Genomic DNA, 25631 nt, shown 5'->3' on the forward strand with positions numbered 1-25631 from the left:
GAGTATCCAAGAATGCAGATACCAGAATCAAACCACTCTGTTTCCCATTATGTTTCCACTATAATTCCAAAGATACAGGGTGGGTTTTCAAAAGCACCTAAGGGTGTTGCATGCTCTTCTCCTGGTGATTTTTAATTGGAGGGGGGCATCTATCTCCCTCGGCACTTTGGAAAATCCCAGCTATGCTGTAGAATATGCATAAAGACATATACAAAATGAATGGAGTACCTCTGAAGCAGAAAGTGTGTAAAAGACATCATAGGTCTACCAGGGAGTGAAGGGAGCAATTAATAACCATAAGGACACTGCAGAGAAGCTAAATGGTATTTTTGCATTAGCTTGTTCCTGAATGGGTGTTGGGGTGACATCTCTCCAAGGCCTGCTCTTATAATGTCATAAATATGAGGCACTATCAGAGACAGTGGTTTTGGCACAAACTGATAAATTAGAAGGCAGCTAGTCACCAGGAAGGGTGGGATCATCGAAGAGTCCTGAAAAAACATAAAGCGTGTGTCTGTTCTGTAAAGTGACTGCGTGAAAATGCCATTGTTGGCTTCCATGTTTGACTCTGCAAAGATTTGTGTCAAGTGTGCTTCTTTTTACAAGAAAAATGTGTGTGTGTGTGTGTGTGTGTGTGTGTGTATTCTAAATTCCAGCCCTGCTGACTCTGTCTCGGATGTGAGAGTCAAGCTGGGTTCTTTCCATCTGGCATATAAACACCAGTAATAAGGGTTCTACAGGCCAAATTAGGACTTATGGACCCAATTCACAACTGCATTACTCCAGTTTTATGCCGGTATAACTGCATTGAAAGAAACAGTGTTACACTGGGGTAAAACTGGAGTGGTAAATTCACAGCAGTGAATCAGGCCCTTCATGACACCTCTACAAAATGGGGAAACTTTGCATTGATTTGGACTCTATATTCAAATCTCCTCTGTCTGGGAAGGTTCACGGGCACAGGCGGAGCATGAAGCAGACAGACCATAAGGACAAGAGGCTGCTGTTGAAAAGAAGTTTGCGGGCTTATTTCTATTTCATTGCTTGTCTGTCTTTTCCTTTCCACGCAGGGTGAAGCAGGGCTTCCAGGATTACCAGGCTCTGCAGTAAGATGTTGCTTTAGCATTAACATGCGATATGAACTATAATGCATGAGAAACAAAAGGAAGGAAGGCAGGGATGGGCTGGGAGGATTTTGTAAATTTAGGGATGGATTTTGTGGGGGATTTTCAAATGGACAGGAAGCTTAAGCCAGTGAAGATTCCCGAGAGCAGGATTTCATGGATTCTAGGATCCCAGTAAGGAGATTAACTTCAATATTTGGGAGACTTTGAATTATGAAGAGGTAGGATTTGAGGAGACCATAAAGGAGAGAACCGAAATACCCAGGAGTCAGGGAGAGCTGGCAGTAATAAGCAATTTTCAGAGGAGTGGCTGAGATAGTATCTAATGGAGTTGGTCTTGTAGGGAAGAAGATGGGCCTGGGAGATTAGAAGGCAGACAAGAGTTCAGAGTCAAGTGGAACAGCTCAGTCTCTGACATCAGGGGCCCAGTGTGAGATTTGAGAGAAGAGCTGGAGAAGACAGACTTGAGATGGGCACCACTCTTCTTACCATGTAGCAGGGTATCAGCTTTGTGAAAGAAGTCACAGTGGAGGTAGGAGCTGAAGACCACAATGAAAGGGTAGCTGCAGTGAAGAGGATAGAGGTTTTGGTTTTCCTCTCCCTCCAAATTTACACCTGTGAAACTCCAGTGATTTCAATGGAGTCGTTTTTCATTTGCTCTGGTGTCACTGATGGGGGAATCAGGGTTTAATATTGGCCACACAGAGGTGTCATCTACAGCTGAATTCAGCAAAGAGATTGCCACAGGGGACATCCTAGAGAAGAGAAGGGATCAAGGACTGAGCTCTGCCAGGGCCCCATAGCTGAGAGGTCTAGTGATTGGAGAGTATTCATTGTCAGTCGCAAAAAAGGGGAGTGATTAAATCAGTAGAATCAGAACATAGTGGAGTGAGATGCACAGGACTCCTGATGCAATGAGCTAGGATTTGAAGTCATGGTTAGCAATATCTATATGGCACTGTGACGAGGAAGGACCTGGAGCTAGAGACAGACAAGAGAATACCAACGACCCTAATACATAGAGGTAAATAGGCAACTGCATTACTGTGAAAGGAGTGGAAGCCAGACTGAAAGCTTTCAAGAAGACTGCTTGGGTCAGAGGTTGGGAACTGACCCAAGACTTCGATGAGACATATTAGAGATGCGGCAGTAGCTGTGGCCGCAGAGTGAGAGGTGTGTGAGGAAGGAATTTTTGAGCATTAATATGTGGGGCTGTAGACTTAAGGTGTTTAGCAGTGGAGAGTGAATGGTTTCTTGTCCTGAAGCAAGTAGAAAATTATACAAGACCGGAGGAAGGCAGGGTGAAAGGACAAAGAACTGTCATTGACAATTTCACAGGGATGTATTTATTTGTTTAGAATTGTGCACACATCCATTCAAAATGAGCCTAGGCCAATGATGCCATGTAAAGACACTTGCTACTTACATGCACGTGGACACCCAGAGGTCTCTAGGTTCTTTGTGCAACATTCCATCCAATAGCACCATGTTGTTACAGCAGAAGCCTAACCTCGCTGTTGGAGACTGCAGATAAAGCCAGACATAGTTGGCCAAATTCAGAGGTGATGGGTAACGGAGGAGCTGGAGGAAGGTGTACGAAGATGTGAGGACTGTTTGAACTTACACTTTCTTCCAGTCTTCAGCATGTATGTAGGTTACACCAACTTAAACGTCCTTGAACGTGGATGGAATGGGTATAAGTGGCTCTGTGGGAGCTGACAGAGTGAAAGGGAGCCTGCTTGAGCATAAGGGAATCTAAGGCCCCGATCATGCAAACACGCACATGGTTAATTTGAATCGTGGTGGTAAGTCTCCCACTGACTTCAGTGGGACAACTTGTGTGCTTCAAGTTAAGCACATGATTATGTGTGTACAGGATCGGGGCCTAAGTTAGTATAAAGGGATCTAACTTACACGTCATCCCTGAATTTGGCCCATTGTTTATATAGTACCACTGGTGTTTATGGTGCTTTACAGGTAGAAAATAAGACAAGATCCAAGGAGCTGACAAACTCATTTATAAAGATAACACAGGTATTATTGGCAAAGAGTCTTGTGGCACCTTATAGACTAACAGACGTATTGAAGCATAAGCTTTCATGGGTGAATACCCACTTTGTTGGATGCATGTAGTGGAAATTTCCAGAGGCAGGTGTAAATATGCAAGCCAGAATCAGGCTAGGGATAAGGAGGTTAGTTCAATCAGGGAGGATGAGGCCCTCTTCTAGCGGGTGAGGTGTGAACACCGAGGGAGGAGAAACTGCTTGTGTAGTTGGTGAGCCATTCACAGTCTGTTTAATCCCGAGCTGATGGTGTCAAATTTGCAAATGAACTGAAGCTCAGCAGTTTCTCTTTGAAGTCTGGTCCTGAAGTTTTTGTGCTGCAGGATGGCTACTTTTAAATCTGCTATTGTGTGTCCAGGGAGGTTGAAGTGTTCTCCTACAGGTTTTTGTACATTGCCATTCCTAATATCGGATTTGTGTCCATTTATCCTTTTACGTAGGGACTGCCCAGTTTGGCCGATGTACATAGCGGAGGGGCATTGCTGGCACATGACGTGCACTGCCGTCATGTGCCAGCAATGCCCCTCTGCTATGTACATCGTACAAAAGCAGTTTCTCCTCCCTTGGTGTTCACACCTCACCTGCTAGAAGAGGGCCTCATCCGCCCTGATTGAACTAACCTCCTTATCCCTAGCCTGATTCTGGCTTGCATATTTATACCTGCCACTGGAAATTTCCACTACATGCATCCGACGAAGTGGGTATTCACCCATGAAAGCTTATACTCCAATATGTCTGTTAGTCCAGGAGTCTCCAAACTTTTTGAATTGCGCACCCTCAGGGCCAGCTCTGGGGAAGGAAAAAAAAAAGAAGAAGAAGTGCCGCCAGCGTGCCACTGAAGACGGAGCAGGGAGAGCCGAGCGGCCGCCGGCGTGCCGCCGAAGACGGAGCGGGGAGAGCCGAGCGGCCGCTGGCGTGAGGCCGAAGACGGAGCTGGGAGAGCCGAGCAGCCGCCAGCGTGCCGCCGAAGACGGAGCTGGGAGAGCCGAGCGGCTGCCGGCATGTGCCGAAGACGGAGCGGGGAGAGCTGAGCGGCCGCTGGCGTGCCGCCGAAGACGGAGAGGGGAGAGCCGAGCGGCTGCCGGCATGCCGCCGAAGACGGAGCGGGGAGAGCCGAGCGGCCGCCAGCGTGAGGCCGAAGACGGAGCCGGGAGAGCCGAGCGGCCACCGGCGTGCCGCCGAAGACGGAGCTGGGAGAGCCGAGCGGCCGCCGGCGTGCCACCGAAGACGGAATGGGGAGAGCCGAGCGGCCACCGGCATGTACCGAAGACGGAGCGGGGAGAGCCGAGCGGCCGCCGGCGTGCCGCCGAAGACGGAGCGGGGAGAGCCGAGCGGCCGCCGGCGTGCCGCCGAAGACGGAGCGGGGAGAGCCGAGCGGCCGCCGGCATGTGCCGAAGACAGAGTGGGGAGAGCCGAGCGGCCGCCAGCGTGCCGCCGAAGACGGAGCGGGGAGAGCCGAGCGGCTGCCGGTGTGCCGCCGAAGATGGAGCGGGGAGAGCCGAGCGGCCGCCGGCGTGCCACCGAAGACTGAGCGGGGAGAGCCGAGTGGCCGCCGGTGTGCCGCCGAAGACGGAGCGGGGAGAGCCGAGCGGCCGCCGGCGTGCCGCCAAAGAATCAAAGGTCCAGGAGCACTGCTGCTGCAGTGATAGCGGCGCTCCTCCTGCTGCGCACCCCCACGGATGGTCTTGCGCAGCCCCTGGGTGCGCACCCCACTTTGGAGACCCCTGTGTTAGTCTATAAGGTGCCACAGGACTCTGCCGCTTTTACAGATCCAGACTAACACGGCTACCCCTCTGATACTTGACAAGTATTATTGTTCTTGTTATTGTATAGCAACACAAAAGATGCTAACCACAGCACAGAGAACCAAGAGATCAAGGTCGGTGCCAGGAGAAGCTCTCTACATAGACAACACAGCATAGTTCAAGGATATGTGAGGAAGGGAGGCTGTGCTGGAACCGAGTTGAAGTAAGCGGTGAAGGTTAGCAGGCATCATGGGGGAGGGAACAGCTAGTGGGGTTAGATGTGCAAAATAGAGAACTACTGTATGCCTGAAGCTTTCTAGATGTGTCTTCCTCCTGTGCGCTCTGGTTTACATCTCTGGCATCTTAATTCCAGGTACAAACGGAAGGTCTGAAAGGAGAGCAAGTAAGAACGGTTCAATATCTCTATTGTACTAAATGTAAGAAGTAATAATAGTCTCTCTCTCTCTTTTTTTTTTAAACAATTGAAGGGGCGCTGTCAGGTAACTCAGCTATCCGCATCAGTTTTTGTTTTCAAAACATGTTGCAAAGTGTAACGTGACTAGAAATATTTTTATGACATGGAAGTGAAGCTGGCCAGACTACTCCCATGACACCAGCTGAGTCTGACAGAGAACATAAAGAGGGCAAATGGCGAAGAGTCAGTTCCTCTGTCAAACTTCTTTCTGCTTTCAATACAATAAAAGGTGTGGAAAGGGATTTTAAACAGGGTTTGATTTTTATCTTGATAGTGTCACTGAACATGGTCACACAGACACCGACAGGAAGCTATTTGTTTGTGCCTCTTATTGCAATTTGTTTTTTAAATATGTAGTTTGTACTCTAAGGGCCCAGTTTATGGCTAGGCTAGTGCAAAGGGGCTACACAAGGCCCAGGAGAATACCCCTGGTGCAGGAGGCCCTCTATGAGAGCTGACTCTGACATAACCCCCCACTCCCCTCCAAGAGCCCCATTGCATGGGGTGTTCCTGGAGGGACTGGGGATGTGGCCAGGATGGTCCTGTGGCCTAAGTATTCCCCTCATAGGTGCCTTGGGTAGCTCAGCACACATTAGAGCGGCCTTAACTGACACTGGGGGCTGAACCAGCCCCAGAATTGAGGGAAATACCAACTGGGCTCTGCACTGACTAATGAATGAACTGGGGCCTAAGAGAAAAATTCTCCTGTAGGCAGAGGGTCAGTAAGGCCCTGTTCCCCAATTCACGCCCCATGCAGAGGGCCAGCACAAACTCATTCACCACTTACAGCCCACTTGTACCTTCAGTATAGGACTCAAGTGGAAATTATGGTACATAAGCTTTGTGCCGGCCTTCTGCATAGGGGTGGACTGGGGTACAGGGTCTCTGCATTGCATCTCATGTTAGGGAAGAAGGGAGGCTCAAATTGTGCATATGGGTGCCCTCCATATCGGTGCCTGAAGGGCTGTTCAGAGAGATGTGGCAAATATATCAGCAGCTGCCCTTGAATTCATTATCTCAAAGAGGAAATCAATTACTTGAACACTGACGGGTTTGTTTATTTATTTTCATAGGGAGCCCCAGGCCCACGAGGACCACAAGGCCCACCTGGAGTTCCAGGGGCACCAGTAAGTAGTTTCTTTTACTGCAATATTGGTTCATATAGGCTGAAATTCACTCTAGCACAGGGGACCCACCCACAACCTTATGTGCTACTCTGGCCTTGTCTGAAGAGCTTAAGTGGTGTACGTGTCCTTATGTCTTCTGCATTGGCAAGAGGAATTCACCCTTTGTGGAGGAACTGCTCAAAGCCATGTACCACTTAATCCCTGAGGGTGGTGCAGAGGACTTGGGCTGGCCCTGTGCACAGGGGTGAGCTTCACCTATGGGGTCCCATCTTGCAAGGTGCTGACTGCTCTCAACACCTGTTGATTTCGTGGGAAGCTGTTAGCACTCAGCACCTCTCAGGGTGGTTCCCAGACAGGAACCTTATGTTAACTCCTAGACAGCAATGTCATGAACCTCAGATTAAGATTGCTACAGAAAGGAGCGAAATTGCCAGAAAAACCTCCAGGCCAAGAACATTACAAATGATTAATAATTGTGAGAGGGGTTGGGGGGGAGTATTTTCCTATGGAAATCTAGACATCTGAACATTCTCTCCATTTGGCTTAATTGTAGCCTCTTTTCCTTAGCTATCTCTTATGATCTAGTTGTAGAAGCCAGCGCTTATCACACCCTGATTGTTACTTCATTTTCACACAGTCTGTTTGTTCCCACTCCTGAAGCTGCAAACTGTCCTGTCTTGCTGTGACTATTGCATCATGCTTTGGAAAGTTGTCGACATTATGAAGATGTATTACTAAGTAAGCGAGGCAAAGCTGATTTAAAATATATACCTAAGTATGGTTTTGGGCTCCCCTTATTTAATCAGCACATTGACTCACCTTCTCTCTGCTGTTCTGTCGTCCTAAGCGTTCACGAAAGAACATGCTTATCAGATAAAAGGCAGCCAGATACCGACGCTCCACAGCAATAGTGCAGAACTGAGTGAAATTGCCTATACTCGTCAGTATTTTGTCTTAGGTAGTACATTCTCTATAAACGGTTTCTCTTTGAAAGGGTCCATCCGGTTTGGAAGGCAAGGCCGGAGTTCCTGGTTTACAAGGTCAAAGGGTGAGTTGACATTTTTATTTCATAACTGTCTCAGATGTTCAGCAGGAGGGCTGCTTTGTTTAAATAGGGCCTGGACACCTGCTCTAGTTTGCACAGGCTTTGTACTGATTTAGCTATTTCAATGAAGGGTATAATTTCCCTGTCGAAATAGTGAAATCACTACAGCCCATAGTGTGGATGCAGCTATATCAGTATGAAGGTGTCACGCTAGATTGCGATTCCTACAGAGGACAGCTCACTTACTTACCAGATCAGCCGTCGCGGTCACCAGTGGGGTCAGATGTTGGCTGGGTGTGCGTTCATTCAGTGTGCTGTCCCAGCTCTGCGCAGGTAGCGGAGATAGCAGACCTCAGTTAAACTCTCCAATAAATCCACAGCTCGGTTTGTAGCGAAGGCAGCCGGCCAGGTTTAGTGCCGATGAATCACGGCAGTAGCACCTGGCAGACTCTACGAGGCTACTAAGACACGTATGCTCGTGACAATGGATGTAGCTTAGACAGTGGCAGGACCTTCCATTGCTCCCTAGGCTGGCCAAAGACACTCCCTCTGAGATACATCTTTATACCCTCATACAAACAAGTTACGCATTGCCTCTGACATAGTTAGTTACTGCCCCTTGACGTCACTAGTTATCACCCATCATCTTGTACATGTTGGTTCGATCAAAACATCTCTATTACGTACTGTCATGCTGACTTTATCTTTCAGGAGGGGTCAGTGTGTTCCTGTTATCCTTGGGGAATGTTTTTGTACCATCCTTGATATCGGGATGTTTTGATACCGCTTGGTATCGGGATGTGTTTGCGTGAGCACTCTGTGACTAGCATTTCCTAGAAATGTGTATTTATGCAATATTAGCCCTGTTCTTGCCAGATTCTGTCTCATACCAGGCCTCTGATACCAGAGCTTATGTCTCAGGCTCTCTTTCTACTACAACTGGTCTAGCTTATTTCCCAATAGCTACAGAGCTAGAAGGCTTCTCTGTACGAGTAAAACTTCGCCAACACTAGTGGGGTACAAGTTAATCTGCATTGGTCTAGTTAAAAGGTACAATTTTAGAACCCTGTAGTAGAAAAGGTCTGAGACACAGTGCTATTAAAGACTGTCAGGAATCTGCAAATAACACCCCAGATTTTGGAGAAAGAAGGAGGGTTGACAGAATATAACAAATTTCCAAGAGTCTTGCCCTTTGTTGGCTGATGCACATGGCTGATCATTATTTTCAGGTTGCCAGTGACCTAAGCCACAGTTACAAAATGAATTGGCAGTTTTTTGTTCTCATGCCTCCGTCCTTCTCTCACGCACCTGCTTGCTTTGTATCTGTGTCTGCCGCCCTCACTCACGCTGAGTGCTATTAACTCTCACCCCTAGTCACTTTGAATCATAGAATCATAGAATATCAGGGTTGGAAGGGACCTCAGGAGGTCATCTAGTCCAACCCCCTGCTCAAAGCAGGATCAATCCCCAATTAAATCATCCCAGCCAGGGCTTTGTCAAGCCTGACCTTAAAAACTTCTAAGGAAGGAGATTCTACCACCTCCCTAGGTAACGCATTCCAGTGTTTCACCACCCTCCTCGTGAAAAAGTTTTTCCTAATATCCAACCTAAACCTCCCCCACTGCAACTTGAGACCATTACTCCTTGTCCTGTCATCTTCTACCACTGAGAATAGTCTAGAACCATCCTCTTTGGAACCACCTCTCAGGTAGTTGAAAGCAGCTATCAAATCCCCCCTCATTCTTCTCTTCTGCAGACTAAACAATCCCAGTTCCCTCAGCCTCTCCTCATAAGTCATGTGTTCCAGACCCCTAATCATTTTTGTTGCCCTTCGCTGGACTCTCTCCAATTTTTCCACATCCTTCTTGTAGTGTGGGGCCCAAAACTGGACACAGTACTCCAGATGAGGCCTCACCAATGTCGAATAGAGGGGAATGATCACGTCCCTCGATCTGCTGGCTATGCCCTTACTTATACATCCCAAAATGCCATTGGCCTTCTTGGCAACAAGGGCACACTGCTGACTCATATCCAGCTTCTCGTCCACTGTCACCCCTAGGTCCTTTTCCACAGAACTGCTGCCTAGCCATTCGGTCCCTAGTCTGTAGCGGTGCATTGGATTCTTCCGTCCTAAGTGCAGGACCCTGCACTTATCCTTGTTGAACCTCATCAGATGTCTTTTGGCCCAATCCTCCAATTTATTTAGGTCCCTCTGTATCCTATCCCTGCCCTCCAGCGTATCTACCACTCCTCCTAGTTTAGTATCATCCGCAAATTTGCTGAGAGTGCAATCCACACCATCCTCCAGATCATTTATGAAGATATTGAACAAAACCGGCCCCAAGACCGGCCCTTGGGGCACTCCACTTGATACCGGCTGCCATCTAGACATGGAGCCATTGATCACTACCCGTTGAGCCCGACAATCTAGCCAACTTTCTAGCCACCTTATAGTGCATTCATCCAGCCCATACTTCTTTAACTTGCTGACAAGAATACTGTGGGAGACCGTGTCAAAAGCTTTGGACTCAGTGCAAGTACTCAGCAGGAGAAAGAGTGGAAGAATCAGATCCTCAATAATGTACAACAAACCAGTAATAACTGTGTTCATGTTGGTAACTCAACACTGTGAAAATCTGAGTGGGTTTATCTAACAGCGAAGGGCTGTTAGAATTGCACTTTGTACACTAGCTTGTGGAGTGGGACCAATATGCACAGGAGAATATCCCATGAAAGGAGCTAGGCAGAGGACTTGCTGAGAGCTCCAAGGGGCATTCAGAATGGTCACTTCCCCCGAGTGGAACAGCTCTCCACTGCCCTCAAAGGCGACATTCAGTCCAACAGGCACAGAATGGTGGAGGAACCTTGAGTTGACCGACAGATCAAAAAACTGTAACCACGTATTTGCCACCCTAGGCCTGGTAGGTATGGGGTGGTGGCTCTGGGAGGGGGGTCAGGGCTGGGGCTTGAAGTGCAGGAGGGGGCTCAGGGTGCAGAAGAGGGCAGGGGGTGCTGGCTCTGGAAGGGGGCTCAGGGCTGAGGGTTGGGGTGCAGGAGGGGGTATAGGGTGCAGGCTCCGGGAGGGGGTTCAGGGATGAGGGTTGGGGTGCGGCCTCCCACTGGGCAGCACTTACCTCCAGTGGCTCCTGGTCGGCAGTGGGTGCAGTGAGCCTAAGGCAGGCTCCCTGCCTACCCGCCCCCACACCGCTCCCGGAAGGGGCCAATGCGTCTCTGCGGCCGCTGGGGTGGGGAGGGTGGGTAGCCAATGGGAACTGCGGGGGCAGTGCTTGCAGGCAGGAGCAGTGCGCGTGGAGGGAAACCCCTTTCCCCCCGCCCCCAGGGCCACGGGGCTGCACTGGCCGCTTATGGGAGCAGTGTGTGTGGGGTAGCTTTAGGCAGCCACACTGCGCTGCCACCGGAGATCACGATCGACTGGGAGATCCTCTAGGATCGACCGGTCGGTGACCACGGCTTGCACTGCAATCATAGGGACTTGGTGATGTCTTCATACACGAGGACAGCACTGGAGGTTCATTTTGCCGAGACATCTGTCGCCTGAGTCAGCAGCAAAGCTGTTTAAAGAACACACATTCAAGTGACCTATGATCTAAGAAAAAAGATACAGGGGAGAGAACATCTCTCTGCAGCAGGCTTTGCTGCACACCTCCCGCTGAATAACATGTCACAGAATCGAATGACATAAGCTTGACTGAAGAGTCATCCCATGGAAATGATAACACATACACTGGAACAGGTTAATTCCTTCATAGAAAAGGGCACTTGCATTAGCTCTCATTTCCTCCGGTGCTTAGAGAACAGTACCTTTGTTATTTCTTTAGCAACTAACTGTCTTCTGCTTTATTTATGAGACAAGATGTTCCACGTCATCCCTGTTTTTAAAGCCTGCGAGGAAACACTGCTTCTCTAATCCGATTAACAGACAATATCAGTTGAGTGAAGGACCATGATCTGTCAGATCTGTGGTGCAACATAAAATGCTTATGCTAATGAGCAATTGAGGAGAGCTGTCAGTGGATGCATACTGCGTTTGAATGTTTCCCTACCTGCTTTGTTGTGCCTAGCTATGAAACATCTTAGGGGAGGGAGTTTTGTCAGTCACTAAGAAACTTAGCTGGATAGAATTTTTGAATTAAAAAAAATTGCCATCCAAGAAAACGTGTGAATATCTGAGGTGTGCAAAACCCTGAACATGGGGTCTGTAATGACATCCAGCAGATGTGGAAGCCGTAGTAGACGAGCAGAGGCCACTGTCACATCGCCAGTGTGATCCAAAGAGGGGTTTGAGCTACTTCTAAGCTAGCAGATAGACCTGTGGTGGCACAAGTTCTCCTCCCTTCTGCAGGTACACACAAACAAGCAGGATCCGTACAAGCAGTGTGATCTGGTGAATAGGACACTGGACTGGGAGTCAGAACAACTGGGGCCTATACCTGGCTCTGCCACTGATCTGTGGTGTAACCTTGGGCAAGTCACTTTACCTCTGCGTGCCTTAGTTTCATAGTTGGAAGGGACCTCAGGAGGTCATCTAGTCCAACGCCCTGCTCAAAGCAGGACCAATCCCCCAATTTTTGCCCCAGATCCCAAAATGGCCCCCTCAAGGATTGAGCTCACAACCCTGGGTTTACCAGGCTAATGCTCAAACCACTGAGCTATCCCTCCTACCTTTTGTCTTTCCTGTCTATCTAGATGGTAAGCTCTTGGGAGCAGGAACTGTCTGCTCCTGTGTACAATGGGACCCGAATTACAGTTGGAGCCTCTAATAATATAAATAATTAATAATAGGAGAGCAGGGTGCAAAGAGGCAGATTTTAATTACCCGTTACAGTGTCCAAACGACACAGCTGTGTGCCCTGTTCTTTTGTAGACCAAACACCTGGAGGCCAGGGCTGAGCGAATAGCAAATACAACCACAAAACCAACAAATGCACCCCAGAACTTGAAGGTCTCAGTATAAAAGCCCATCTTTAGTGCGAATGGGGACCGGTGTTGAGAGCAGACATGCAGCTGACAGTTCAAGGGCTGGTTATCCTGAGATAACAGATGACAACACTTTCATCTGGGGTACAGCCAGTGTCCTCTAGAACGGTCCAGAGTGAATGTCTCAGCTGAGCACAGGGCTCTGTCTATAGGGAATTTCTATCAGCAGTGCTGCATAATGAAGGGAAAAACCGAGACAAATTCTTCCAGCTCCAGGAGTGGAGGAGAGTGAGAATACAATGATGACAGCAGTGAAGTGAAGCTTCCAAAAGTCCTGAGAATAGCAGAGAGAAAAAACTATGGGTGACGTCCTGTGCCTGATTTCAACAGGGTCAGGATTTCAGCCCATGTCCGGGATCTGGTACTCCAGTAGCCCTTGCACTTTGTGTTGCTATGTACACTTGTGCAGAGTGGGTGAAAAAGAGTAACCATCTGGGGCCAAAACCCCAGCTGGTTTAAATTGGGGAGGCTTCAAAGCAAAGGAGCGGCACCAGTTTACACCAGCTGAGGATTTGGCCCCTGATGTGGTAGTGATTTGCTTCTATTTTGCACTCCCTCTTAAAGGTATTAATGGGTAACAAGCTGTAAGGAGGGGAGAACTGAGCCCCAGTCTGTATGTGAAGATTCATAGGGATTTGTACAGTTTCTGTGGAGTGCTCTGATATCAGGGTGGCTGTGGGTCTGATAAAATCATTGGTAGTATTTAATATTTATATTGCAGTATAGCCCAGATGCCCCAGTCAGGATCAGGGCCCCATAGTGCTAGGCGCTGTACAGACACACCGAAAGGGACAGTCCCTGCCCTGATGAATATACAGTCTAAGAAGACAGACCCATCCACAAGAACTCTAGGCTGGCCTGCAGTGCTTTTGTTAGCCAAAATGTGACTGGCATGGAATCTAGCAGGGATACATATGTGTTTTTTAAATAATGTGTTGGAGCATTTCATGTCTCATAGCTGTAATACGCTGCAAGGGTTAGAGCCTGGGCAGTGAAAGAACACAGCTGATGTTATATGGAGGTATTAGAGATAAGGTGCTGCAATTTCATGGGGAGAAGATGACCTGTCATTGGCTGAGTACCACCACTGGCTGCTGTAGCAGAAGACTATACCTTGCCTATCCCTTGACTTCAGCAAGGCTTTTGATACGGTCTTCCCCAGTATTCTTGCCATAAAGTTAACAAAGTATGGATTGGATGAATGGACTATTAGGTGGATAGAAAGCTGGCTAGATTGTCGGGCTCAATGGGTAGCGATCAGTGATGTCTAGTTGGCAGCCGGTATCAAGCGGAGTGCCCCAGGGGTCGGTCCAGGGCAATGTTCCCTCAAATTTTTGACAGGCCGTGTGCACAAAAAATTTCTTCTGTGCAAATTTTTGACAGGCCATGTGCACGAAAAATTTCTTCTGTGCAAATTGTGCTTCTGTGCAAATTTTTATGCATGCAGTGTTTCACCATGTGCATGGGGTTTAGGATCTGTGTGCGTGTGCACACGCGCACAGCTTAGAGGGAAGAGTGGTCCTGGCTCCGGTTTTGTTCAACATCTTCATTAATGATCTGGATGATGGGATGGATTGCACCCTTAGGAAGTTCGCGGATGACACTAAGCTGGGGGGAGAGGTAGAAAAGGACCTGGGGATTACAGTGAATGAGAAGCTGGATATGAGTCAACAGTGTGCCCTTGTTTCCAAGAAGTCTAATTATATATTGGACAGCATTAGTAGGAGCATTGCCAGCAGATTGAGGGAAGTGATTATTCCCCTCTATTCAGCACTGGTGAGGCCACATCTGGAGTATTGTGTCCAGTTTTGGGCCCCCCCACTACAGAAAGGATGTGGACAAATTGGAGAGAGTCCAGCGGAGGGCAACAAAAATGATTAGGGGGCTGGGGCACATGACTTATGAGGAGAGGTTGAGGGAACTGGGCTTATTTAGTCTGCAGAAGAGAAGAGTGAGGGGGGATTTGATAGCAGCCTTCAACTACCTGAAAGGGGGTTCCAAAGAGGATGGAGCTCGGCTGTTCTCAGTGGTGGAAGGTGACAGAACAAGGAGCAATGGTCTCAAGTTGCAGTGGGAGAGGTCTAGGTTGGATATTAGGAAAAACTATTTCACTAGGAGGGTGGTGAAGCACTGTAATGCATTACCTAGGGAGGTGGTGGAATCTCTATCTGTAGAGGTTTTTAAGGCCCGGCTTGACAAAGCCCTGGCTGGGATGATTTAGTTGGGGTTGGTTCTGCTTTGAGCAGGGGTTGGACTAGATGACCTGCTGAGGTCCCTTCCAACCCTCATCTTCCATGATTCTATGACATGGTGTAATATATTTCATAGAGACTGGGAATAAAAAGGAGATAGAAAGAGCTGCAGATCTGAGGTTGCTGCTCTTATTGATAGAGCAGAACGAGTAGCTTAGTATACCTCCTTCCACTGGTTATAGGTCTGATTAAGAGTTATGGGCCATTAGTTATACAGACACCATTTTCCTTGTTATAGAGAAGAGAGGACCTTGATTGTAATTTCTTAACATAGGGCCTGATGCTGCACATCTTTACACAGGGGAGTTAGGATTACTCACATGAGGAAGGGTTTGCAGTAATGCATCCCTAGATTATGAGGTCCATGGGGGCAGCCACAGTGTCTTCCATTTGTCTGTAGAGCAAACATGAACTACAGATCAACGAACAACCTCTCCACCAGAAATGGGTATTTCAGACTTGTTCAGTTAACACTAGTGATCCCCAAACAGTGAGCCTGTTTAAGAACTAATAGTTTTTCTGTCATTCACCTTCATGAAGGTTGCCTCTTAAATCCTGAGGTTGGAGAACCTTGGCTTTTCAAAGTGGAGGGGTTTGCTTTGACTTAACTTGTGTCATAGTAAGGACCAGCATGGAGCCAGGGAGCCTGGGGGAAGAGGGAGAAGCAGCCTCTCCCCTCCCCAGAACACAGGGCCTGAAATTCGGTTTGTTCTTAACCAGGCCATGCTACAGTGTGTGTGTATGTGTGGGGAGGGGGGAAGGGGGTTACTCCTTACTCCCTCCAAATCGCACACTGTGAACCTATGTAAGGGTGAGCTTTCTTGGCCCAGTTCTTTGATGATAACATCCTCTGTGGATGTACCTCTATTTGCAGCACTCTCACACTTCACGCTTAGAATCATAGAATATCAGGGTTGGAAGGGACCTCAGCAGGTCATCTAGTTCAACCCCCTGCTCAAAGCAGGACTCAGGCTTCTCTGAGTTTAGCCCCTCATTAGTGGCTCAGTTTAGCATTGCCTTCTGCAAGCAGTGTGTTGGCCTGTGCGGACCCCTGAGCAGCACCTGCAGGAAATTATTCTAACAATGCAAGCCAGTGACTGCCAGTTAATAGACCCTGAGGGAAAGTTTTTCCTGAACTTCTTTTGTTTTGTAGCGTTAAAAGGCGGGGAGCGGGATTTAGAGTGAAAAACCCTGCTGGTTCCTTTTGTTTAGTCTTCACTGGCTTTAAGGAAATATAGATTTCTACATATTGGTTTAACCAGAACCTGTTGTATATAGTGGTGGGGGTCTGGATGGGACATGGCGGGTTCAAAATACAAACCCAGGTGGGTTAACTGAGAAAGGGTGCTGGATGATTTGCTCACAGTCATGTAGTGATTAGCCACACTAGGAATCACAGAATTGTAGGGCTGGAAATAATCCTAGACCATCCCTGGCAGTTGTTTGTCCAATCTGTTGTTAAAATCCTCCAATGACAGGGATTCCACAACCTCCCTTGGAAGCCTCTTCCAGTGCTTTGCTATCCTGATAGTTAGAAAGTTTTTCCTAAATCTCCCCTGCTGCAGATTAAGCCCATTACTTCTTGTCCTACCTTCAGTGAACATGTTGAACAATTGATGACAGTCCTCTTTATAACAGCCCTTACCATATTGGAAGACTGTTATCAGGTTCCCCCCTCAGTCTTTTTTCCCCAAGGCAAACTTGTTCAGTTTTGTTTAACCTGTCCTCATAGGTCAGATTTTCTAAACCTTTTATCATTTTTTATTGCTCATCTCTGGACTCTGTCTGAGTTATTCACATCTTTATTAAAATGCAGTGCCCAGAACTGGACACAATGCTCCAGCTAAGGGCTCAGAATTGCCAAGTAGAGCTGGACAATTACATCCCGTGTCTTACATATGACACTCCTGTTACTACACCCCAGAATGACATTAGCCTTTTTTGCAGCTGCATCACTTTGTTCACTCATATTCAGTTTATGATCAACTAAACCCCCAGATCCTTTTTCAGCAGTTCCCTATTTTGTAGTTGTGCATTTGATTTTTCCTTCCTAAGTGAAGTACTTTGTACTAGTCTTTATTGAATTTCATCTTGTTGATTTCAGACCAATTCTTCAATTTGTCAAGTCCTTTTGAATTCTCTTCCTGTCCTCCAAAGTGCTTGCAACCCCTCCCATCTTGGTGTCAACTGCAAATTTTATAAGCCTTCTCTCCACTCCATTATCCAAGTCATTAATGAAAATATTGAATAGTATCAGACCCAGAACTGACCCATGGAGGACTTCACTAGATACACCCTCCCAGTCTGACATCAAACCATTGATAACTATTCTCTGAGTACGGTCTTTCAACCAGTGTTGCACCTACCTTATAGTAATTTCGTCTAGGCTTTGTTCCCCTAGTTTGCTTATGAGAATGTCATGTGGGACTGTGTCAAAAGCCTTATTAAAATCCTTATTATTACATCTACTGCTTCCTCCCTTATCCAGTTGGCCAGTAACCCTGTCAAAGAAGGAAATTAGGTTGATTTGACACAATTTGTTCTTGCCAAATCCATACTGGCTATTCCTTATAGCCCTGTAAGCCTGAGAACAGAACCCAGGAGTCCTGACTGCCGGAATTCTCCTCTAATCAATACCAACACCTCTTCTAGCGTGACAGTTCTTCTGTGCGCCACTGCTCCTAATGACGTCTTCAGCAGGTGTGTATGTATCGGAGGGTTGGGGATAGTAGCACGATCCTGTTCCTATTCCCTGTTTCTTTTGCCAGTGTGCATTTTCTCAGCCTGTAAGCCAGTGAACTAGTGCACCAGCCTCGGCACCAAAGAATACCCTCCGGCCACAAGATTTTGATCTTTTTTCTCCAGGGATTCAGTTTTGTTTCTGCAAATAAAACTGTTAAACACTAGCTCAGTATCTCAGTCATGTCCTTTCCCCTGACCTGGGTGTCAAGCTGTCTGGAGTGGCTTATGAGCAAGAATAGCAACCTCAAGGCAGACTGTTAAGATGCTGGGCACCAACCCCAAGCTGGCTGTGAGTTCTATACTTAATTTCACCAACCAAGTAACAAGTATAAACTCCTCAGGTACTATACAGACTTAACATGGAGGCACAGACAGTCCCTTTGGATATTCCAATCTATGTTGCCACCCAGGCAAGCTTGACTCTGATAGATGATCCATTACACCAAAAATCACAACAATATTCAGGTTACTCTCAGTCCCAAAGCATCAGTCACTTACTCCAGGTCAGTTGCTCACCAAAGATCTGTCACCTAGATAATGTTTGTAGTCAATCCTGTAACAAACTAACTAAAGGTTTATTAACTAGGAAAAAGAAATGTGAGTTATTTACAAGGTTAAAGCAGGTAACATATACAGAGAAAAGAGTTATACACACACATACACAAATAAGTTGAGATCTTAAATTCCAAATGATAATAGAAACTTCTTTAATAAGCAAACTTTATGTGTCTTTTAGGGCTAACCCAAGCTAAACAGTTGGTGACTCTTTGCTTGTGCTTAGAAATCCTTAGAGTTGGGGACTTTTTGCTTGTGCTTATTGCTCAGAGTTCAAGCAGCATAGGAATACTAAGTTTTCCTTATCAGGCATTTTTATTCCCTTCCTCCAGCATTCAAGCTGTGATGGGACAAAGGCTTTGGCACATACCCTCTTCAGAGGTGTGGGGGAAGTAGTCACCAAAGTCTTTTTTCCACAGTGGCCCATTTGGATTCAACAGTCCTTCCTGAAAGGCCTGAGATAACAACTCTTGTGGTGAACGAGTATTTCACACTTGGTAATGCTTCTCCCCTGGCTGAAGGGGATTTACAGCCTTAGCAAACGTTTTGATAGTTACAGAGCAAACATTTAAACATTACCTTATACCACGGGATACAGATATTAGAAGTAGGATTAATACGTGCAGCTCCTTATAAGCATTCCATAAAGTCTAAACATCAGACACATTCTTATAACACTAATATCGATGTTAACTACACTAACCCACAGGTGAGCCGGACTCATTTCCAGGTATGCATCTGTCAGCGTACAGTGTGGCCTGGGGCCTTGGCATGAGCTTGCACCTGCTGTGCCGTTGTCTTCGGCAGGAGCCTGTCAGCTCCCTGCAGCTTTTACACTCCTTTCTAGCCTGCTCCCTGCAGGAATTACATTCCACAGGACATCTACATGGAAGTCGCATGTGAACTGGGTTCTTTTTCCTGACCCAGGGACTCCTGCAGCAGTGTCCCTACTCCCTACTGCTCTCTTTAGCAACTAGGCTACTTTGCTGACTCTTATGAGGCCAAATAAGTGATCTTCAAGCTATCATCTGCCCTCACAACATCAGCTAGGAGGCCGCTGGTTAGTTACAGGTCAGGGCAAAGCTCAGCTCCCCCTAAAGGGCCACCCCCCCATGTGACATAGCCATTTGCAACTGGTCATCTTGGAAGCCAGAATTATCCCGTACAACCTTGTACCTTCTCCCAGCACCTCCTTTGAAGCATCACCACAAAGGATTCTGGAGGATATGTGATGTAGAGTCTTTGAATGTCTGAATGGGGTGAGGAGGGTCTCCCTTTGGAAAAGAGCAGGAACTCCTGCTTTGTAGCTGCAAGGAAAAAATAAGCATTGGTTGTTATTGGCATTAGGACATGGGGGCACTCTTGGCTGATAGAGGGATGGGACAGAGTTAGTATCGCTATTGTTTGTTGTTCTGCTGAACTCTTCTGTGGGGCAAGGTTCTGATGGGCCTTTAGGCAGGTGTCTGAGAGGGGGTGATGCCCAAGGAGCTTGCCCCGTCCCTCTACAGCCCAAGCAAAGGGCCCACCAGAAGAGACGGATTTCATGCATTTTTTTAAGGCCAGAGGGTCCATTGTGATCATCTACTCCGACCTCTGACCAGAGAACCCTACCCAGTGATTCCTGCATTGAGCCCCACAACTTCTGATGGAGCTAGAACAGATCAATTAGGAAAAAAATCCGATCTTGATTTAAAGACTTCAAGGGGTGGAGAATCCACCACACCCCTTGGTATGTTATTCTGGTGGCTCCCAATGGAAATGCAGTCTCTGCGCATCACTGGGATGCATGTTGCCCCAGGAAGTGTTGGGAAGGGAAAGGCTGTGGGAGACTATAGCCTGCCCCCCAAGCCTATGGAGCAAGACCAGTGCAGAGAGAAGTGTGTACTGCATTCCGCCAAAGGGTGAAGAAGCAAGAGTGCTCCCTCAATACACCAGGGAGCGGTGGGGGCACTGAGCTCTGCTGAAGTCAGTGGAGTTGCACCAGAGATGAATGTGGCACATTTCAGAAATCAGCCATCCTGCTCACACACACTCACCAGTGATCCCAGAGCCCCCAGTTAGGAAAGTATGCATGTGAGCTTTTAGTTTAATGGTAATGACGTACCTATGTACAAAGGGCCTGTGGTGGGGCGGCTGCCCCAAACCGACAGGAGAAGGGTTAAAGTGGCCTTGGAGAGGCTGCACAGAACCCTGCCAATCAGGAAAGGGCTCAGTGGGAGAGCCAATCAAGAGAAGTCTTGCTGGAACAGCCCATATATAAAGGGCTGCTCAGCAGAGCAAGGGGCAGTCTCTTCCTGGAGGGCAAAAGGGAAGGACTGTCTGCTGAGGAGCACCGGAGGTACTGCAGTGCTGGGCAAGGTAGTGGAGCAATAAGAGAGGCTGCCCATGGCCAGACTGAGGCTCTGAAGCAAGGGCAGGGAAGATGCTAGGGCTACAGGGGAAGTGGCCCAGGAAAAGTAGGCAGCGGGAATAGGAGAAGGGGCAGTAAGCGGCTGACAGCTATAGGGTCCCTGGGCCGGGACCCAGAGTAGCGGGTGGGCCTGGGTCCCTCCCTTTACTCCTAGTTGCCATGAGGAGAGTGGCCTAAATCCAGACTGCAGTTTGCTCCTGAAGCCCGGGCTAGACTAGAGACTGCAGTTGGCCACTGAGGCAAGTGGAGGGACTGAGGACCGCCTGACCCCCAAAAGCGGGGAGACAGTGGACTGGGGCACAGCCAGAGGGCCATGTCCCAAAGAGGATGCCGCAGTCTGGGAGCAACACGGGTCGAGATGGTGGAAGAAATGGAAGTAACAGCGAGTGAGGCACTGCTAGTAAAAGGCATCCTGGTGGTCCCAGAGAGCTAGTTCCCAGTATGACCAGCAGGAGGTGCCACAGCAGTGAGACTGCTCTGTTATATGGCCCTTTACTGGGCATCTGTTCAGGGATTTCACTAACCTTGTTGCCCAGGGGCAGGGCCTTAGCAGCCTCACAGTGGAGCTGGGTAGAGTATTAGTTAATGTGGCAGATCAGCTGATAGCATTTACAAGGATTTGTCTGACAGCCGTCTTTAGTCAGAGGCAGTGAAGGATCTTTTAATGGTGTATGGAAATTGCACAGAATCTCCTCCCACATCTGCTGAAATACTAATCTACAGCCTCTCATCAGTGAATACTTTGATCCACTCTAGGGGCTAGTAAATAATAATTGAAACCTAGACCAAGCAACACTGTTGTGTTTGATTCATCAGCCAGGAATTTCTGACTATCTCTGTGTTACAGGCAGTCAAGGTCTAGGTTTCTACACTGACATCCTCATAACCAGACTGCTCAGTGGGAACAGTGAAAGTTTGCCATTCTCATCTGTCCCTCATCTTTGAACTGTAGATCTCACTGCAATTGCCTTAGACTACATGCAATTATGAGAGTCTGAATTTACTTTAGTTTGTTTATATATGGGTTGTGGAATTTAATATGAGAGAAACCATTTGGAAAGATAAAAGCCGTCTTCCCCTTTGCCTGTTGCTGGAGCTCCAACTTGAAGGTGCTGAAATATTTGGCTAAGTTGGAAATAGGACAGGTCTGTCCTTGCTAGGTGTCCCACGCAGTTTAATAGACTCAAAGTGCAGACAGTCTGCACTTCAGAAAAGCATGCAGACCTTCGGGTAATCAGACCTTAGGACATAAGGTTCTGAGGATTATTTATCACTATCTGGAATCCAAGGATCAAATTCTCTTCTCACAGAGATCAGTGTAACTCCACTTACCTAACTGAAATTGTAATAGGAAACCAAGAGGCGAATTTAATTAACCTTGAGACAGTAAATCCCATTTAGAAATGAGAGTACAGCTTCCTACATGCATGTCCAGTGTGATCTACTGTATTTTAGTTTTCAGAGTAACAGCCGTGTTAGTCTGTATTCGCAAAAAGAAAAGGAGTACTTGTGGCGCCTTAGAGACTAACCAATTTATTTGAGCATAAGCTTTCGTGAGCTACAGCTCACTTCATCGGATCCATACTGTGGAAAATACAGAAGATGCTTTTATACATATAAACCATGAAAAAATGGGTGTTTACCACTACAAAAGGTTTTCTCTCCCCCCACCCCACTCTCCTGCTGGTAATAGCTTATCTAAAGTGATCACTCTCTTTTCAATGTGTATGATAATCAAGGTGGGCCATTTCCATCACAAATCCAGATTTTTTCCCCACCCTCTCCCCCACACACAAACCCACTCTCCTGTTGGTAATAGCTTATCTAAAGTGATCACTCTCCTTACAAAGTGTATGATAATCAAGGTGGGCCATTTCCAGCACAAATCCAGGGTTTAACAAGAACGTCTGAGGAACGGCGGGGGGGTAGGAAAAAACCAGGGGAAATAGGTTATCTTGCATAATGACTTAGCTACTCCCAGTCTCTATTCAAGCCTAAGTTAATTGTATCCAATTTGCAAATGAATTCCAATTCAACAGTCTCTCGCTGGAGTCTGTTTTTGAAGTTTTTCTGTTGTAATATCGCAACTTTCATGTCTGTAATCGCGTGACCAAAGAGATTGAAGTGTTCTCCAACTGGTTTATGAATGTTATAATTCTTGACATCTGATTTGTGTCCATTTATTCTTTTACGTAGAGACTGTCCAGTTTGACCAATGTACATGGCAGAGGGGCATTGCTGGCACATGATGGCATATATCACATTGGTAGATGTGCAGGTGAATGAGCCTCTGATAGTGTGGCTGATGTGATTAGGCCCTATGATGGTGTCCCCTGAATAGATATGTGGGCACAGTTGGCAACGGGCTTTGTTGCAAGGATAGGTTCCTGGGTTAGTGGTTCTGTTGTGTTGTATGTGGTTACTGGTGAGTATTTGCTTCAGGTTGGGGGGCTGTCTGTATGCAAGGACTGGCCTGTCTCCCAAGATTTATGAGAGTGTTGGGTCATCCTTCAGGATAGGTTGTAGATCCTTAATAATGCGTTGGAGGGGTTTTAGTTGGGGGCTGAAGGTGACGGCTAGTGGCGTTCTGTTATTTTCTTTGTTGGGCCTGGCCTGTAGTAGGTGACTTCTGGGAACTCTTCCGGCTCTATCAATCTGTTTCTTCACTTCCACAGGTGGGTATTGTAGTTGTAAGAATGCTTGATAGATCTTGTAGGTGTTTGTCTCTGTCTGAGGGGTTGGAGCAAATGCGGTTGTATCGCAGTGCTTGGCTGTAGACAATGTATCGTGTGGTGTGGTCAGGGTGAAAGCTGGAGGCATGTAGGTAGGAATAGCGGTGACCATCGTTTATTAGCACTGTAGTGTCCAGGAAGTGGATCTCTTGTGTGGACTGGACCAGGCTGAGGTTGATGGTGGGTATGGAAATTGTTGAAATCATGGTGGAGTTCCTCAAGGGCTTCTTTTCCATGGGTCCAGATGATGAAGATGTCATCAATATAGCGCAAGTAGAGTAGGGGCGTTAGGGGACGAGAGCTGAGGAAGCGTTGTTCTAAGTCAGCCATAAAAATGTTGGCATACTGTGGGGCCATGCGGGTACCCATAGCAGTGCCGCTGGTTTGAAGGTATACATTGTCCCCAAATGTGAAATAGTTATGGGTGAAGACAAAGTCACAAAGTTCAGCCACCAGGTTAGCCGTGACATTATCGGGCATAGTGTTCTTGATGGCTTGTAGTCCATCTTTGTGTGGAATGTTGGTGTAGAAGGCTTCTACATCCATAATGGCCAGGATGGTGTTATCAGGTAGATCACCGGTGGATTGTAGTTTCCTCAGGAAGTCAGTGGTGTCTCGAAGGTAGCTGGGAGTGCTGGTAGCGTAGGGCCTGAGGAGGGAGTCTACATAGCCAGACAATCCTGCTGTCAGGGTGCCAATGCCTGAGATGATGGGGCACCCAGGATTTCCAGGTTTATGGATCTTGGGTAGCAGATAGAATATCCCAGGTCGGGGTTCCCGGGATGTGTCTGTGCGGATTTGATCTTGTGCTTTTTCAGGGAGTTTCTTGAGCAAATGCTGTAGTTTCTTTTGGTAACCCTCAGTGGGATCAGAGGGTAATGGCTTGTAGAAAGTGGTGTTGGAGAGCTGCCGAGCAGCCTCTTGTTCATATTCCGACCTATTCATGATGACAACAGCACCTTCTTTGTCAGCCTTTTTGATTATGATGTCAGAGTTGTTTCTGAGGCTGTGGATGGCGTTGTGTTCTGCACGACTGAGGTTGTGGGGCAAGCGATGCTGCTTTTCCACAATTTCAGCCCGTGCACGTCGGCGGAAGCACTCTATGTAGAAGTCCAGTCTGCTGTCTCGACCTTCAGGAGGAGTCCACCTAGAATCCTTCTTTTTGTAGTGTTGGTAGGGAGGTCTCTGTGGATTAGTATGTTGTTCAGAGGTGTGTTGGAAATATTCCTTGAGTCGGAGACGTTGAAAATAGGATTCTAGGTCACCACAGAACTGTATCATGTTCGTGGGGGTGGAGGGGCAGAAGGAGAGGCCCCGAGACAGGACAGCTGCTTCTGCTGGGCTAAGAGTATAGTTGGATAGGTTAACAATATTGCTGGGTGGGTTGAGGGAACCATTGCTGTGGCTCCTTGTGGCATGTAGTAGTTTAGAAAGTTTAGTGTCCTTTTTCTTTTGTAGAGAAGCAAAGTGTGTGTTGTAAATGGCTTGTCTAGTTTTAGTAAAGTCCAGCCACAAGGAAGTCTGTGTGGAAGGTTGGTTTTTTATGAGAGTATCCATTTTTGAGAGCTCATTCTTAATCTTTCCCTGTTTGCTGTAGAGGATGTTGATCAGGTGGTTCCGCGGTTTCTTTGAGAGCATGTGGCACAAGCTGTCAGCATAGTCTGTGTGGTATGTAGATTATAATGGATTTTTTACCTTCAGTCCTTTTGGTACGATGTCCATCTGTTTGCATTTGGAAAGGAAGATGATGTCTGTCTGTATCTGTACAAGTTTTTTCATGCAGTTGATAGATTTCCACTCCATACGGCTAAATGCAGTGCCTTGCATAATGACAGGTTTCAGAGTAACAGCCGTGTTAGTCTGTATTTGCAAAAAGAAAAGGAGTACTTGTGGCACCTTGGAGACTAACCAATTTATTTGAGCATAAGCTTTCGTGAGCTACAGCTCACTTCATCGGATGCATACTGTTTTTCGACCTCACATTCTGAAGACTTTGTCAGGGCCAATGGAAAAGAATGGAGCAATTAAGCATAAATCATAAACAACAAGGAAACAGAATTTTGTTTCTTTAGAATGGTACTTTTTAAACTTATTTCCGGGTCCATGAGTGGGGCTCCTAGGCACTATGGAATACACATAATTACTAATAAGAATAAAGTGAGGTCTCCTAATCTCTGCATTGGAGCGTCTGTGGCAAGTGTGAATTTAAATAAAGCATGAAGTAATATGATCAAGAGGCTAAGCTTTCATGGGATCTGGCAATTATCACAGACAGAATGGTGCAGGCAAACAGGCTGGACATAGTACTTGTAGAAAGGAAGACAGATAAGACCATTTGGGTTGATATTGCCATACTAGCAGTC

At 47.2% G+C, this 25631-nt stretch overlaps 1 protein-coding gene across 1 annotated transcript in view; it reads left to right on the forward strand.

Annotated features, from left to right (window-relative positions):
• Positions 1 to 25631, forward strand: part of LOC141983518 (collagen alpha-1(XXII) chain-like) — a 208389-nt gene that overhangs the window by 154948 nt on the left and 27810 nt on the right. Inside the window, exons 17-20 of the mRNA XM_074946717.1 lie at positions 1071 to 1106; positions 5306 to 5335; positions 6481 to 6534; positions 7529 to 7582. Of these exons, the coding sequence (XP_074802818.1) occupies positions 1071 to 1106; positions 5306 to 5335; positions 6481 to 6534; positions 7529 to 7582 (174 nt within the window). The remainder of the gene's footprint in view (positions 1 to 1070; positions 1107 to 5305; positions 5336 to 6480; positions 6535 to 7528; positions 7583 to 25631) is intronic.

Source organism: Natator depressus, chromosome 2, assembly GCF_965152275.1.
Source record: "Natator depressus isolate rNatDep1 chromosome 2, rNatDep2.hap1, whole genome shotgun sequence".
NCBI lineage: Eukaryota > Metazoa > Chordata > Testudines > Cheloniidae > Natator > Natator depressus.